Source organism: Triturus cristatus, chromosome 7 (assembly GCF_964204655.1).
Source record: "Triturus cristatus chromosome 7, aTriCri1.1, whole genome shotgun sequence".
Classification (NCBI taxonomy): Eukaryota; Metazoa; Chordata; class Amphibia; order Caudata; family Salamandridae; genus Triturus; species Triturus cristatus.
In genome coordinates, this window is record NC_140590.1 from 817,077,447 (window position 1) to 817,091,563 (window position 14,117).

General features: G+C 47.7%; 1 protein-coding gene across 1 annotated transcript in view; it reads left to right on the forward strand.

The window, feature by feature from the left end:
* NDST1 (N-deacetylase and N-sulfotransferase 1) overlaps positions 1 to 14,117 on the forward strand; it is a 328,999-nt gene that overhangs the window by 280,541 nt on the left and 34,341 nt on the right. Inside the window, exons 11-12 of the mRNA XM_085617708.1 lie at positions 5,015 to 5,189; positions 5,992 to 6,162. Of these exons, the coding sequence (XP_085473834.1) occupies positions 5,015 to 5,189; positions 5,992 to 6,162 (346 nt within the window). The remainder of the gene's footprint in view (positions 1 to 5,014; positions 5,190 to 5,991; positions 6,163 to 14,117) is intronic.

Consider the following 14,117-nt stretch of genomic DNA (forward strand, 5'->3'; position numbering starts at 1 on the left):
ATGCCCTCCACAAGGAATACTTTTGGTGGAAACACGATCCAAGTCCCAAAGAACAGTTCAGTTCCACCCCATGTTGAAGGGTATACTGAAGTCCACCACAGACACCTTCGACAATCCTGTGAAGGTGGTAACTCCCCAGATGGAGAAAGAAAATGTGAACCCTCCCCAGTGACCTACTTTACATTGTCCCTCCTGATTCCCTTGTAGTCCATACCCTGCGCAAGCACACCAATGCTAAGGCCACGGGTGATGTTTCTCTGCGCCACAAGGAGGGCAAAAACCTAGTCGCCTCTGGAAAATGGGTAGTGGTAGGTGCTCCCACCCACTGGAGGATTTCCAACTCCATTGGCTTACTATCCCAATACGATAGAGCACATTGGAACTAAATGCATGCGCTAACTAAGCACTTTCCTGATGAATTTTAAAAGAAAAAAGGGAGGAGTTAGTGGCAAAAGGAAAGACCAGCTCCAGCACCCCCATCTGCTGTGCCCCGAGGGGTTAATACCAGTGTTCCCATTAAACACCAAGAATGGCTCTGTAACATGGATTGTATACCAATAGCATCTGTCCAACCTGATCTTCGATGGCGAACACCTCTACGACCTGCAGGTTGACCAGATCCTGGAAAAGATAACGGAGAACATGGACACTGCCAAAGCCATGGTTGTCCTTCAGACTTCAACCTCTAGGGGTTCCTTTCAGAGGCACCACTATGTGACCGGGTTTAAAGCCAACCACACTCCAGACCCCATTCCTTCCTACAAGAGGTGGCAGCAGCAGACCTACCAACTGCAGTCACCATGTGGGTACACCAGTGGCGCCTACAGAGGCAGCAACGATAGAGTCAATGGAAACAGAAGTTCCAGTAAAGCGGTCTCCACCACCTCCAAACAGTGACTCCCCTAGTCTCCGCACATCCCACCACCCCACCCAACCCCTGATCACAAAACACTTGTCGAGGGTATGCTGGAAGAAAATAATTCCTCCCTCGCTGGCAGGAAATTATATCATACAAGTATGTCTTAGCTGTGGTCTGCCATGTCTACTGCCTTAACTGTCCCCCCCCTTCCTTTTACATTCCACCACGCAGGCCCATTCTCAGCAGGGACCTTAGTACAAGTGTTCTGCCTCTGCCCCACCAGCGGAGCAGGGAGTGTTCTCTCTTAACTTTGTCATTGCCAAGAACAACAGCTCGCTCATGCACATCCTGGACCTCCGGCTCTCATCTGATACATACTCTAAATATTTTCATAAGGTGACGCTACAGGATGTCATCCTCCTTCAGCAAGGCCACTACATGGTGGCATTAGAAGTCAAGGATGTCTGTTTCCATATCCCATTCATCTTTAACCCTGACACTACCTGTGCTTCGTGGTCTCCATTACCAGTTCAAAGTACTTCCGTTCATCATCACTACTGCCTCAAGGGTCTTTGTCAAGTGCTGGCAGTAGTCGTTGTGCACCTAGATGTGAGGCATTCACATCTTCCCTATATGGGCAACTGGTTGATCAGGAGTGGAAGCAGGGAACAATGTTTAGCGCATAAATGGGCAACCATTTTGCTTTTCAATAGCCTCTGGTTTACTGTAAATGCCACCAAATCCTACCTGAAAGCTCTTCAAATCCAACTCTTTTTAGGGGCAGTACTCAATTATGTTACAGACAAAGCATTTCCCAGCCTGCAAAGGGTCTCAGCATTTCAGAAGCTCATAACTTTTTTTGCCTCATTGTCATCTCGCAGTCAGAACTGTAATTCGCTTCCTCTGCATAATGGCCTCGTGTATCACCAGTGGTGGAACAGCAATAATCTGGTGCCGGGCAAACCTTTTCTAGACCCTGTTACTCAAGTATCCATTACCGCAGATGCTTCTCATGCAGACTGCAGAGCTCGTCTTGTCCAACCACAGTAAAGTGAGTGTGGACCTCCCTTTGACAGGGGCACTGGATCAGCTACAAGGAGCTCCTGGCAGTTCAGATAGCTCTCAAAGCCTTCCGTCCTTCCATTCAAGATAGGTAGTCCTAGTCAGGAAGAACAACATGACCGGCTTCTATTACCTACAAAAACAGGGTAGCACCACAGCATCCACTTGATGTGGGAGTACCTCCTGGGAGTAAACAACGATCTTGCGCATTTGGTCAGCAGAACTATTCACCAAGTCCATGAGTGAGAACTCTATCCAACTATTCTGCTCTACTATTTCCAATGCTGGGGCAATCCAAACATAGGCCTTTTTGCCACTCCTGAGAAGGCTACATGCCCAAGCTTCACCTCCAGGTACCCACATTCCATAGGCAATGCAGTATGGATGAAGTGATCAGGGATCTTTGCTTATACTTTTCTGCCTGTCCCACTCCTTTCCTGTTGTGGCACAGAAGATGCGGCTACATTTTCAAATACTCCTAGCTTCCACTTGGGCCTGGTACTCCACACGCCTCAAGATGTCAGTCAGTCCCCACAAGAAGCTCCCCAACAGGCTGGACCTTCTCAGCAGGAACAAAGGCCAGATCAGGTACCCAGACCTCCAACAGCTCAATCTAGTGATTCGTCACCTGAGGTTCTGGAGTCTGTCTCCTGCAGAAGTGCATGAACATATTGCAAGACTTCTGAAGACCAGCCACACATTCCTGCTAAGCAGCAAAGTGGGAAAGGCGTGTCCACTACTGTATTCCCAGACGCTTGGACCCCCTAAAACCTGCAGTGTAGGATATCTGCTACTTGCTCCATCTCCAAACGTCAGGCCTAGCCCACACCTTGATACGGCTCCACCTAGCAGTGTACATGCAAAATCTGGAATATTCCTTCCTCTACTGCATACCCGTAGGTAAAGACTTCATCGAAGGCTTAAAAGGGTTGTTCCTCCCAGGTACCCCTTGCCCCAGTGTGGGATCTTAACATTGTCTTCACCAGACATATGGGTCCTTTTGTTGAACCCTTAAACTCTTGCCCTCTCGAGTACCTCTCCCGTAAAGTGACCTTTCTCGTCACAATGACTTCTCTTCGATTTTATTGGTGAGTTGCCAGCCCTCACATCCCAGGAACTTTTCATTCAGGTTCGCAAGGACAGGGTAGTACTCAGAACTAACACCAAGGTCCTCCATAAGGTGGTTTCCCTCTTTCACATTTACCACGCAATAGACCACCCAGTGTTCTTTCCCCAGCCAACTCGTAGCAGAGAAAGCTTTCCACACCTTGACTGTTAAATGCCCTTTCATGTATTAAATTGACAGAACCAAGCCTTTACACAAAGCTGACCAGTTATTAGTATCCTTTGCAAAACCTCACTTTGCACCTAAAGCGTTCATTGCAAGACAGATGGCCAAGTGTATTCAAACTTTGTCACAAAGCTGCAAGAATCCTCCCAGTCTCAGCCCGGGCACACACAATATATCGAAAAAGGCTGGAACTATGGCCTTCCTGAAAAATATTCCCATAGCGGACATGTAAAGTGGCTATGTGGTCAGCTGCGCGCACATTTGCTAAACACTGTTTTATGGATATCCTAACCAGACAGTAGGCTACGTTTGGTTAAATGGTCTGCAACATCAACAAGCTAGTCACCGCTTGTAGAGCCGGATGTACGAAGCCATTCAGCATTTCTTAAAGAGACGAATCTCAACTTCAGCCAGCTAAGAAATGCTAAATGGCCTTTTCATATGTTCAAAGGCTGAAATTGCAAATTGCCACATCGATTTAGGAATCGCTAATAGGGATTACCTATATGCGATTTCTAAAGCACATGTGCAAAGTATTACTTAAATGCAAATTGGCTATTTAGGAAATGTTATTGCCATTGACTCAAAGTCGATGGTAACAATGTGCAAAATTTTAAAAAAATGAATTAAAAAATGTGTTTTTTTTAATTTGACCTGAAGCGCACATACGCCTCAGGGCAAATGTGCACTTACATATGCACTCCGAATTTCGGGGTGCCTTCACGGAGGCCTTAAGGCCAGAGGCACCCTCGGGTATGGATTTCCTAAATTGCGATTTCCTAATAAGAAATCGCAATTTAGGAAATGCAAAACAATTTGTACCTATGAACAAATGGTTTAGGATTCCCTAATAGCAATTTCTTCACTGTTGAAATTGCTATTGGGGAATCGCTGGGTATGTGCATACCAATTTGCATTTCCTAAATAGCGATTCCTTGGGAATCTCTATTTAGGAAATGCAAAAAGGAACCTTTGTAAAACAATACCACTCTATGGGCCAGATGTACAGTCTATACAGACCATGCGTATCTACAGCAACACATGCTGTGAACGTAAAATGTTAATTAACCTGTAAATATCCGTTCGTACTGTTTAGTGCTGTAAAGTCACCTCCATCCACCCCAGATGCTTGTGACTTTGATTGTAGATCTCTTTTTAATAATCAAGGTCCTTTTGCAATACACGTGTGCACTAATGTGCAGGATACTGTGTTCACTCACCACTCCATGCTACTCAAAGCTCCATACTACTCTGACCCTAACAGCCCATAGCAATCTAACATGGAGTCTGTGCCCATGCACATTGCCAACTAAAGGAGTCACCCTATATCTCATGACTTGAAAGCCTTCTTCCAAGAAAATCAACTTGCAAACATCGGAACCCAATACTAGATTGCAGGAATATGCAGAGCATGTGAATCTACAGCTCTAACCGCTATAAACAAATGCTTACAGTGCAAGTAACATTTTCCCTTAATTGTACTCTGTTTTCTGTTTACTTATTTTCTTGCTGTCATACCTGCTGATAATAAAGGTTCCCAGCAGACAGTTCAATATTCCTACTTTAAAGATGTTCGTTAATTCCCTAGTACAGCAAAACACATTTCCCGTGTATTGCAGTAGTGGATTAAATTTATTTTCCAGCTCCAGTCCTATCATTTGAAAGTGCTCAATGCAGACGTTTTTCCTAGAACCATTGTAAAACTTCTTAAGAAATATTTGGTCAGTAGCCAAAGCATCAGATCATTTAAGACCTCTTCTTTTAGCTCTGTTCTCCTACTAATGTGTTCTCTTCTCTAACAGGTACATGGAATATTTCCCCATCCCTTCCAATACCACCTCAGACTTTTACTTTGAGAAAAGCGCTAATTACTTTGACTCTGACATGGCACCAAGGAGGGCTGCTGCGCTGCTACCGAAGGCAAAGATCCTTGCGATTCTCATTAATCCTGCAGACCGTGCCTACTCCTGGTACCAGGTGAGCTGCTGCCAGCAAAGGAACAATGAACTAGTTTTTGTTCTAGGTCTCCATGCATCAGTGCAGCTGCTGGAATATGGGGTGTCAGGATACTGGTGGTGGTATGAATGACCGGAGCAGCAGATGAAAGGTGGGGGGTGAGCCTTGGTGGAGGTAAGCTGATTTATGGGTGTGATATATTCTCTGAATAAATGATAGTCTCATTAAGAATAATGTGTGGGGGAGGTTTGTTAAAGTGGGCATGTTTGGTTTGGTCAGTTGGTGCAGCAGAGCATGGTCTTGAGATGTGGTGGTTGCTATTTGGGGTTTGTGTTGAAATGCAGGTATGATGGAACTGTATATGATTGAGCGCTTTGGTGTGTTCCTTGGCTAGAAAGTATTATGGTGGATAGATGTTATATTGCAAGTATACAAATCTGTGTTGGATTGCATGTGTGATGGGCTGGGATACATAGGTAACTGGTGAAAGTAATTGGTAGTGAGCTGTGCAAACTGTACAGGGTTGTATGTGCGCGAAGGAGATGGGTGCAAGCTCACTCGGTGTGTCATTAGAGCCAGTAGGTGCTGGTGATGGATCAGTTGCCGGCGCATGTTTGATGGTCTTGGATGGTTGACCGACTAGAACCATGGTAGTGCCTATGTGCATGGTTAATGTGCGATGTGTCTTACTAGAATACATGTCGTAATGAGTGAGCTCGTTCTGGAGGAAACATTAAATTAGACGGGTATTCGGCTAGTGGTAACCTCAGTATCTTTAATAAAAGGTACATTATTAAACTAATGTTTTTTTGATATCTTGAAGCACCAGCGAGCTCATGATGACCTGGTGGCCCTGAAGTACACCTTCCATGAAGTAATAACGGCAGGTGCTGATAGTTCTCAGAAACTGCGGACTTTGCAGAACCGGTGTCTGGTACCTGGCTGGTACGCCACACACATAGAACGGTGGCTCAGCCACTTCCATGCAAACCAGGTATGGGTAGCAGCACTTAAAACAATGTTGAAGAGCTTCTTGGGTACTGATTTTCAGACAATTCAGAGGCTGCAGGGTATTCACTTTCCAGAATATCTCATCTCTATGATGCCTAACCAGGACCTTACAATTTCGTTTTTAAATCAATTTATGTATAAATTAATCTCTGCACATGATGTAAAACAGAAACTTGCAGGGCCAGCCGTGTTTTCATATTCGTATCCCACTTGGTTAGTAGCCAAAATAGTCACCCAGACGAGTATGCACATATCCAAGATACTTGTAATATTACTGAATCAGTGCTGTGTGATACATTCATCAATGCTTGCCCTTATTAATCACTTCTAACTGGCTAAGTGAAATGGACTAAGACATAGTTTACCGGTCTTAAAGTAGTCAGACCTACATCTGTGATAAGAAAACAGACTCATGGCTTCCTTTTGGTTTTCAAAGAACTTTTCATTTTGGTCCTGGGGCAGTCCTCCATTACTTTGCAGCATCCTGTGTGTTGGTATTTTTCTTTACCACTGGTAAGTTATTAGTGATCCAGAAGAGGCCATGTTTTAGCTTGAACAAGCCATCTCTGTCCTTAACCTGGGACATAGTACATCATAATAAAACCAAAAATAATTAAGTTTTTATAGTTCTTCTTACTGCCCTTGTATCATTTGTGGGTATTAAAAATAGGTGTTACTATGTTCGAGGCATGTGGGCTGCTGAATTCATATCTGTGCATAGATCGCCGCCTAGTGTTGGGTCCGGATGTTTGCACGTTGTTGTCCTGGAAGAGTCTTCAAAGTATCCTGAGATAGGTGACTCCTCCCCTGGACCACAGTGCGCATGAGCATCCTCTCCATCCTCAGATTGTTTTTTTCCGCCATTGGGTTCGGATGTGCTTATCTTAGCTCAAGTTAGGAAAAATTAGTTTAAGGCCAAAAGGCCTTTAGTTTTCGTCGGTACTGTTCCCGCTCGGTATGGACAGCTTTCTTGCTTAGTTTAGCAAACTTCTTCTTCAAGTTTTTCGGATCCGTTTAATCCGATCATCGACCTTACATCGACGATGGAATCGAGGACCCCATTCAAACGGTGTCCTGTTTGCCACGCCAAATATCCACATATCGACGTCCACCCGGTGTGCAACAAATGCCTCTCGCCGGATCACGACGAATCGAAATGTATGGCCTGTGCCCGATTCCGATCCAAGAAGACTCTCCGGAATCGACGGGCAGCGAGATTAGAAGCGCAGCAATCGGCACCGGCCCCGGCAAACATCTTCAGCACCGAGGACGAAGATGTTGAAAGCGTGGAAGACACGAACTACAGCCCCGCTTCCGAACACTATTCCCGATCGGAAGACGCCGATGAAGCGCTTTTTCACAGGGAAGAAGCCGACGATGAGGTAGGAGACTACGATGAGGCCTTTGGGGCCGAAGAAGATAGCTCTGGTGAAGAGCAGGGCCTACCCGTCGAAACGGAGGCTATCAAAGTGCGTCATTCTACGGCTCCAGTCGAGGGATCGCCTCCGGGCCTTACCCAAGATCAATTCCGCAGTTCTTCGGCCCCGCCTTCGGGCAGTTCTTCGGCCCCGCCTTCGGGCCCGGCCTCGAACATCCAGCAAGAGCCATTCTTGCCGAAAAAGACTGGTTTCCCTTCGGCGAAACCGAAAACAATCGTCGCACCAGTTACACAGAAACCGAAAGTGAAACTGGCAGTGGTCGGCTCGAAGCCCTCGACGACCTCCACTCCTTCGACGCCAACCCAAACCATCGGCTCCGAACGCACTAATAGGGATTTCGGCGCCGAACTCGCTGCTGCGGATGTCGGTACCGACCCGAAGAAGAAGGCCATCGGTACCTCAAAAGCGCCTCGGCCGCCGGCACCGAAGCAATCGGCCCCGACCACAAAAGTTAAAATGGCCGCTCCATCGGAGTCCACTTCGAAGGCAGCGACTAAGGTCAAGTCATCGACTCCGTTGACCGCTACTGCCTCTCCTCGAATCGATGTCCCTGTGGCTCCGAAGCAGTCCTCTGCAGAACCACTCCGCACCAAAGAACCTTCGGCGTTTTCGGTGCGACAAGTTGCGGCGTCCTTGCAACGCATCAGAGAACAGGCAGCCCTCCAGTCCACATCGGGCCCTGACCCGAAAAAGGCTCCAAAGGCACCTTCGGCACCAACCAACATTACTTTTGGTTTACCGCCGTCCACGGCGCCAAAGATGTTCGAGATCCGAACACGTGTCCGCCAGACAAGGTCCCCATCTGCTGGACACTCTCCTACTGAGCCTTCACCGTCCCAATTCATCGACGCCGACACCGGCAGACTCATGCTCCGAAAACGGAAGGTCACACCAGAGCAGGCCTTGGACTCTTACAGAATCCCTCTGAAGCAGAAACTGCCAGCAGAATCGGAACCGGTTCTATACGAACGCCTGCATACCTCCTATCTGGATCCCCAGTCCTTTTCTCCAACGCCCTCCGACACGGATGCAATGGAGGACTACATGGGTGATGAGACCACCTACCCTAGGGATATAGATCCTGAGGAGCAGCAGGACCCAGATCAAGCTTGGGATGACCCTGCAGACCCGGGTGCCACAACAGATACCCAGGACACGCAGCTTTACGGTGCAAAAACATCTCCCACAGAGGACACTGCTGCCTTCAATGCCCTCATAGAACGTGCTGCAGCCAATCATGGTTTGCAACTCCACTCTGACACAGTTGAGGAAGACTTCTTGGTGGACACTTTCGCCTCCTCTGAGAGGACGGTCAAGACTCTGCCCATGTTAAAAGGTGTTCTCAAGCCAGCAAAGGAAATTTTCAAGGAAACAACCAGGGCACGGGTGCTGAACCCCAGGATTGAGAAGAAATACAAACCTGCGCCCGGGGACCCTATGTACATTAGAGGGCAGTTACCTCTAGACTCCATGGTGGTTGCTAACGCTCGCAAACGAGCGCACTCACAAACGACGGGTGACGCTCCTCCCCCAGACAAAGAATCCAAAGTGCTGGAGACCTCAGGCAAGAGGATTGCAGCTCAAGCAGCAAACATCTGGCGCATTGCCAATACACAGGCCCTCCTGGCTCGCTACGATCGTTCACACTACAACACACTAGAGTCACTACTCCAACATCTGCCAGACGAGTACAAAGAGGCAGCGGAGCTCCTCATCAGAGAGGGACAACTCCTTACAAACGCATCCATTAAGTGCGCACTAGATGCTGCCGACACAGCTGCGAGGGCAATAAACACCAGCGTCATGTTACGCCGACACGCTTGGCTACGAATCTCCGGATTCAAACCTGAGATCCAAAACAACATCCTAAACCAGCCTGTCAACCCCGACTACTTATTCGGACCGGAAGTTGACACCACTTTAGAAAAGATAAAAAAGAACACTGACACTGCGAAGTCAATGGGTGCTCTACAAACTCAGACATTTCGTAGTGGCTCCTTTCGTCGCCCCGGAAATAGGGGAGCAGTTAGGGGACAGGGGTCACAGCAGACATACAATAAAGGGGGCACACAGAGTACCTACGATAAAAACAACAGAGGTGGATATCGTGGCTCCAGCACCAAGGGCAGAGGACGCGGTTACGGCAACACCAGGTCCTCACCCAAGAACAAACAGTGACGCCCTCTCCCTTCCCCCCGACCACATAACACCTGTCGGGGGGAGACTCCAGCGGTTCCTGTCCACGTGGAATACCATCACCACGGACAGGTGGGTCAGGGATATTATCCAGCACGGTTACTGTCTCGAATTAACCTACACTCCACCCACAATACCGCCAAAGCACCGTCCTATGTCCGCAGAGCACTTAGCATTATTGCAGCAGGAAGTGCTCAGTATGCTGCAAAAAGGTGCAATAGAGGTCGTGCCTGTCAACCAGCAGGGGACAGGAGTGTACTCTCTGTACTTCCTAATCCCAAAAAAGGACGGGTCGCTCAGACCTATACTAGACCGGAGACCCCTCAACCACTACATTCTCTCAGAGCATTTCCATATGCTCACCCTACAACAGGTTCTCCCGCTGCTCAGCCAGGGAGACTTCCTAGCCACACTAGACCTCAAAGATGCGTACTTCCACATACCCATACACCCGTCACACAGAAAATACCTCAGGTTCACTATTCAGGGACAGCACTACCAATTCAAAGTCCTCCCCTTCGGTGTGACAACAGCACCCAGAGTTTTCACCAAGTGCCTAGCTACAGTGGCTGCACATCTACGGAGACACATTCACGTCTACCCTTACCTGAACGACTGGCTTGTTCAGGCAAAGTCAGCCCAGCAATGTGCCAGCCACGTCAATCACCATCCACCTCCTTCACAGTCTGGGATTCTCACTAAATTACCCAAAATCACATCTCCAACCCGCACACGTACAGCAGTACCTGGGTGCGACCATAGACACTCTGGCAGCCACAGCTCAGCCAAATTTGGTGAGGATCAACAGCATGCAAATGCTGATCTCAAAGTTCAAACCTCAACACTCCCTTCCTGCGCGAGTGTTCATGCAGTTGATAGGCATGATGGCTTCCTGCATTTTCATAGTCCCACACGCGAGACTACATATGCGCCCGCTTCAGGAGTGCTTGGCACGTCAATGGAACCAGGCTCACGGGCAACTAAAAGACCTAGTGTTGGTGAGCGGTCGGGCATACAACTCTCTGCATTGGTGGAACCCACAAAACCTTTGCAAGGGCCGACCGTTCCAAGAGCCTGTTCCACAAATAATACTGACGGCGGACGCGTCTCTCCAGGGATGGGGAGCTCATGTACTCAATTACACAGTGCAGGGACTATGGACAATACAACAAAAGAAGATGCACATCAACCTTCTGGAACTGATGGCAATCTTCCTGGCAATGAAGGCATTCAAAGTACACTTGTGCAACAAAGTCGTGTTGATCCGGACGGACAACATGACTGCCATGTACTACATACAGAAGCAGGGAGGAACACACACTCCACAGTTGTCTCATCTGGCTCAGAGCATGTGGAAGTGGGCCATTCAGAGGAACATATTCCTCATGGCGGAACACCTCCCCGGCAAGGACAACCAGATGGCGGATCTGCTCAGCAGACACAGCCACCAGATGCACGAGTGGGAGCTACATCCGTCAGTACTCCAACCGTACTTCCAACAGTGGGGTCATCCAGAGATAGACCTATTCGCCACAAACGTAAACGCAAAATGCCAAAGCTTTGCCGCCAGGTTCCCACATCCACAGTCTCAGGGCAATGCGATATGGATGAACTGGTCCGGCAGATTTGCGTACGCTTTTCCCCCAGCACCGTTAATACCGCTGGTGGCACGCAAACTGCGACAGCACTCACTGACACTCATCCTAGTTGCTCCCACATGGGCGCGCCAGCCATGGTACACCACCTTTCTAGAACTTTCCGTGGTGCCGCATCAAAGGCTGCGGATCAAACCTGCACTCTTAACGCAGAACCATGGCGAAATTCAGCACCCAGATCCGCAACAGCTGAACCTGGCAATCTGGCTCCTGAAGTCTTAGAGTTTGGCTACCTAAACCTGCCACCTGACTGTATGGAGATCATTAAGGTGGCCAGGAGACCCACTACCAGAGCCTGCTATGCAGCTAAATGGAAGAGGTTTGTCATTTATTGCAACAACAACGACATTAACCCGCTAGACGCATCCACTCAAAACATAATCTGTTACCTCTTACACCTATACCGATGCAATCTGGCATACACCTCAATACGTATCCATTTGACCGCAATAGCAGCCTATCTCCAGAACAGGCAGCACCTCTCCTTATTCCGAGTGCCTGCCATCAAAGCTTTCTTGGAGGGACTTAAACGGGTAATTCCCACAAGACACCCACCAGCACCGGTGTGGAACCTCAACTTGGTCCTCACCCGACTGATGGGTCCACCCTTCGAACCTCTCCACTCATGTGAGATTCAATTCCTCACCTGGAAAGTAGCTTTCCTAGTGGCAATCACTTCGTTAAGGAGTTAGTGAACTCCAGGCACTAACCATTCAAGAGCCATTCATACAAGTTCATACCAACAGGGTCGTACTACGTACTAACCCCAAATTCATGCCTAAAGTAATATCGCAGTTCCACATGAATCAAACTATCGAACTGCCCGTTTTCTTTCAGAACCCACAAAATGTCGCTGAAAGAATGCTCCATACACTAATGTCAAAAGAGCCCTCATGTACTATATCGACAGAACTAAAGACTTTAGGCGCACAAAACAACTTTTCGTTGCCTTTTCTCCACAACACAAAGGCAACGCCATCTCCAAAGCAGGTGTAGCCAGATGGATCGTTAAATGTATTCAAATTTGCTATCAAAAGGCTAAACGCACATTAACGATTCCCCCACGAGCCCACTCAACACGTAAGGGGCATCCATGGCTTTCCTGGGAAACATTCCTTTACAGGATATATGTAGAGCAGCCACATGGTCCACTATACATACATTTACCAAACACTACTGTGTAGATGTACACTCAAAACAGCAGGCAGCTGTAGGACAGGCTGTTCTCAAAACTCTTTTTCAGACCGCTGCAGCTGGCACTGGGGGCCGCCGCTAATAGGAGGTACTGCTATGTATTCTATGCACAGATATGAATTCAGCAGCCCACATGCCTCGAACTGAATATGCTACTTACCAGTATGCATCTGTTCTTGGCATGTAGGGCTGCTGACATTCATATCGCCCACCCTCCTCCCCGGCGCCTGTGGCAGCTGCAGCTCTCAGAATTACTGTATAGCATGGTCATCACTTTCTGTATCTACTCCATCACTGCCACAATGGCGAAAAACAATCTGAGGATGGAGAGGATGCCCATGCGCACTGTGGTCCAGGGGAGGAGTCACCTATCTCAGGATACTTCGAAGACTCTTCCAGGACAACAACGTGCAAACATCCGGACCCAACACTAGGCGGCGATCTATGCACAGATATGAATGTCAGCAGCCCTACATGCCAAGAACAGATGCATACTGGTAAGTAGCATATTCATTCCTTTTTATGGCACTTCATTTACATACCTTTTAAAGAATGCTAGACTAAGTCAGCCTTGCCTTGCCGGGATTCAAATTGATGACTTGAAGATTCAATTCCTCCCTCATGTCACAAAATAACATGGTGTTTCAGTGGACAATTGGGAACTTGCTTAAGCAATTTATTGCTGTACAACAGCTCCATAGTGTGTGGTGCACGTCTTCCAGTTGTCATTGCCCAGTACAGTTGCCACTCTAGAGGATGCTTTTCGAAGTGGAATAGTTTTCGTGGTCCAGTGTGACGGTACTTCCCTGGGTCAATGTGGACTTGCTTCCCGGCCAGGGTGGCTCCACTGGTTCAGGTATGCATGGTTTCCAATGTTGTGAGCAGATGTACTGTTTGCCAAAGTAGGAGAGCAGATGTGATCAACTAGTCTCAGTCCTGTTAATATCAATATCTAGGTTCTGCGTAGGGTGAATTACTGTTGCCAGAGTGCAAATGACATGTTTTAGTTGAACCTCACTTTTAGATTGAAATGCAGAATATCCCTTTTTGCTGACATAATTTGTAAAATGGTGAATGATTACAAGCAAGATAGATTTGCGTAAGTTAAATATCAATTTTTGTTAAGCCTAAATTGATTTGTTACAAAATTAATCGACTTGCAAACAAATATACATTGGCTATTCCAGCCTCACAACAAGCTAATTTGAAATGTTTTTAACCCCTTCCATGCTGCGCGAATTCCGCCGCTGTGCTGACGGTTTCTTGCGCGGGCGTGGTCATGACGGAACGGTTCCGTCATGAGCACAGCTCAACCGTGGCTCATGACGGAACCGTTCCGTCATGAGCACCGAAGGGGTTAAGCAGGTATTCAAACCGTTGAGGTAGAAAAAAAAAGTTCAAAAAAAGTGGCCCAGCTCTACTAAAGTATTAAGCGGTCTGTCACCAATGGAGCT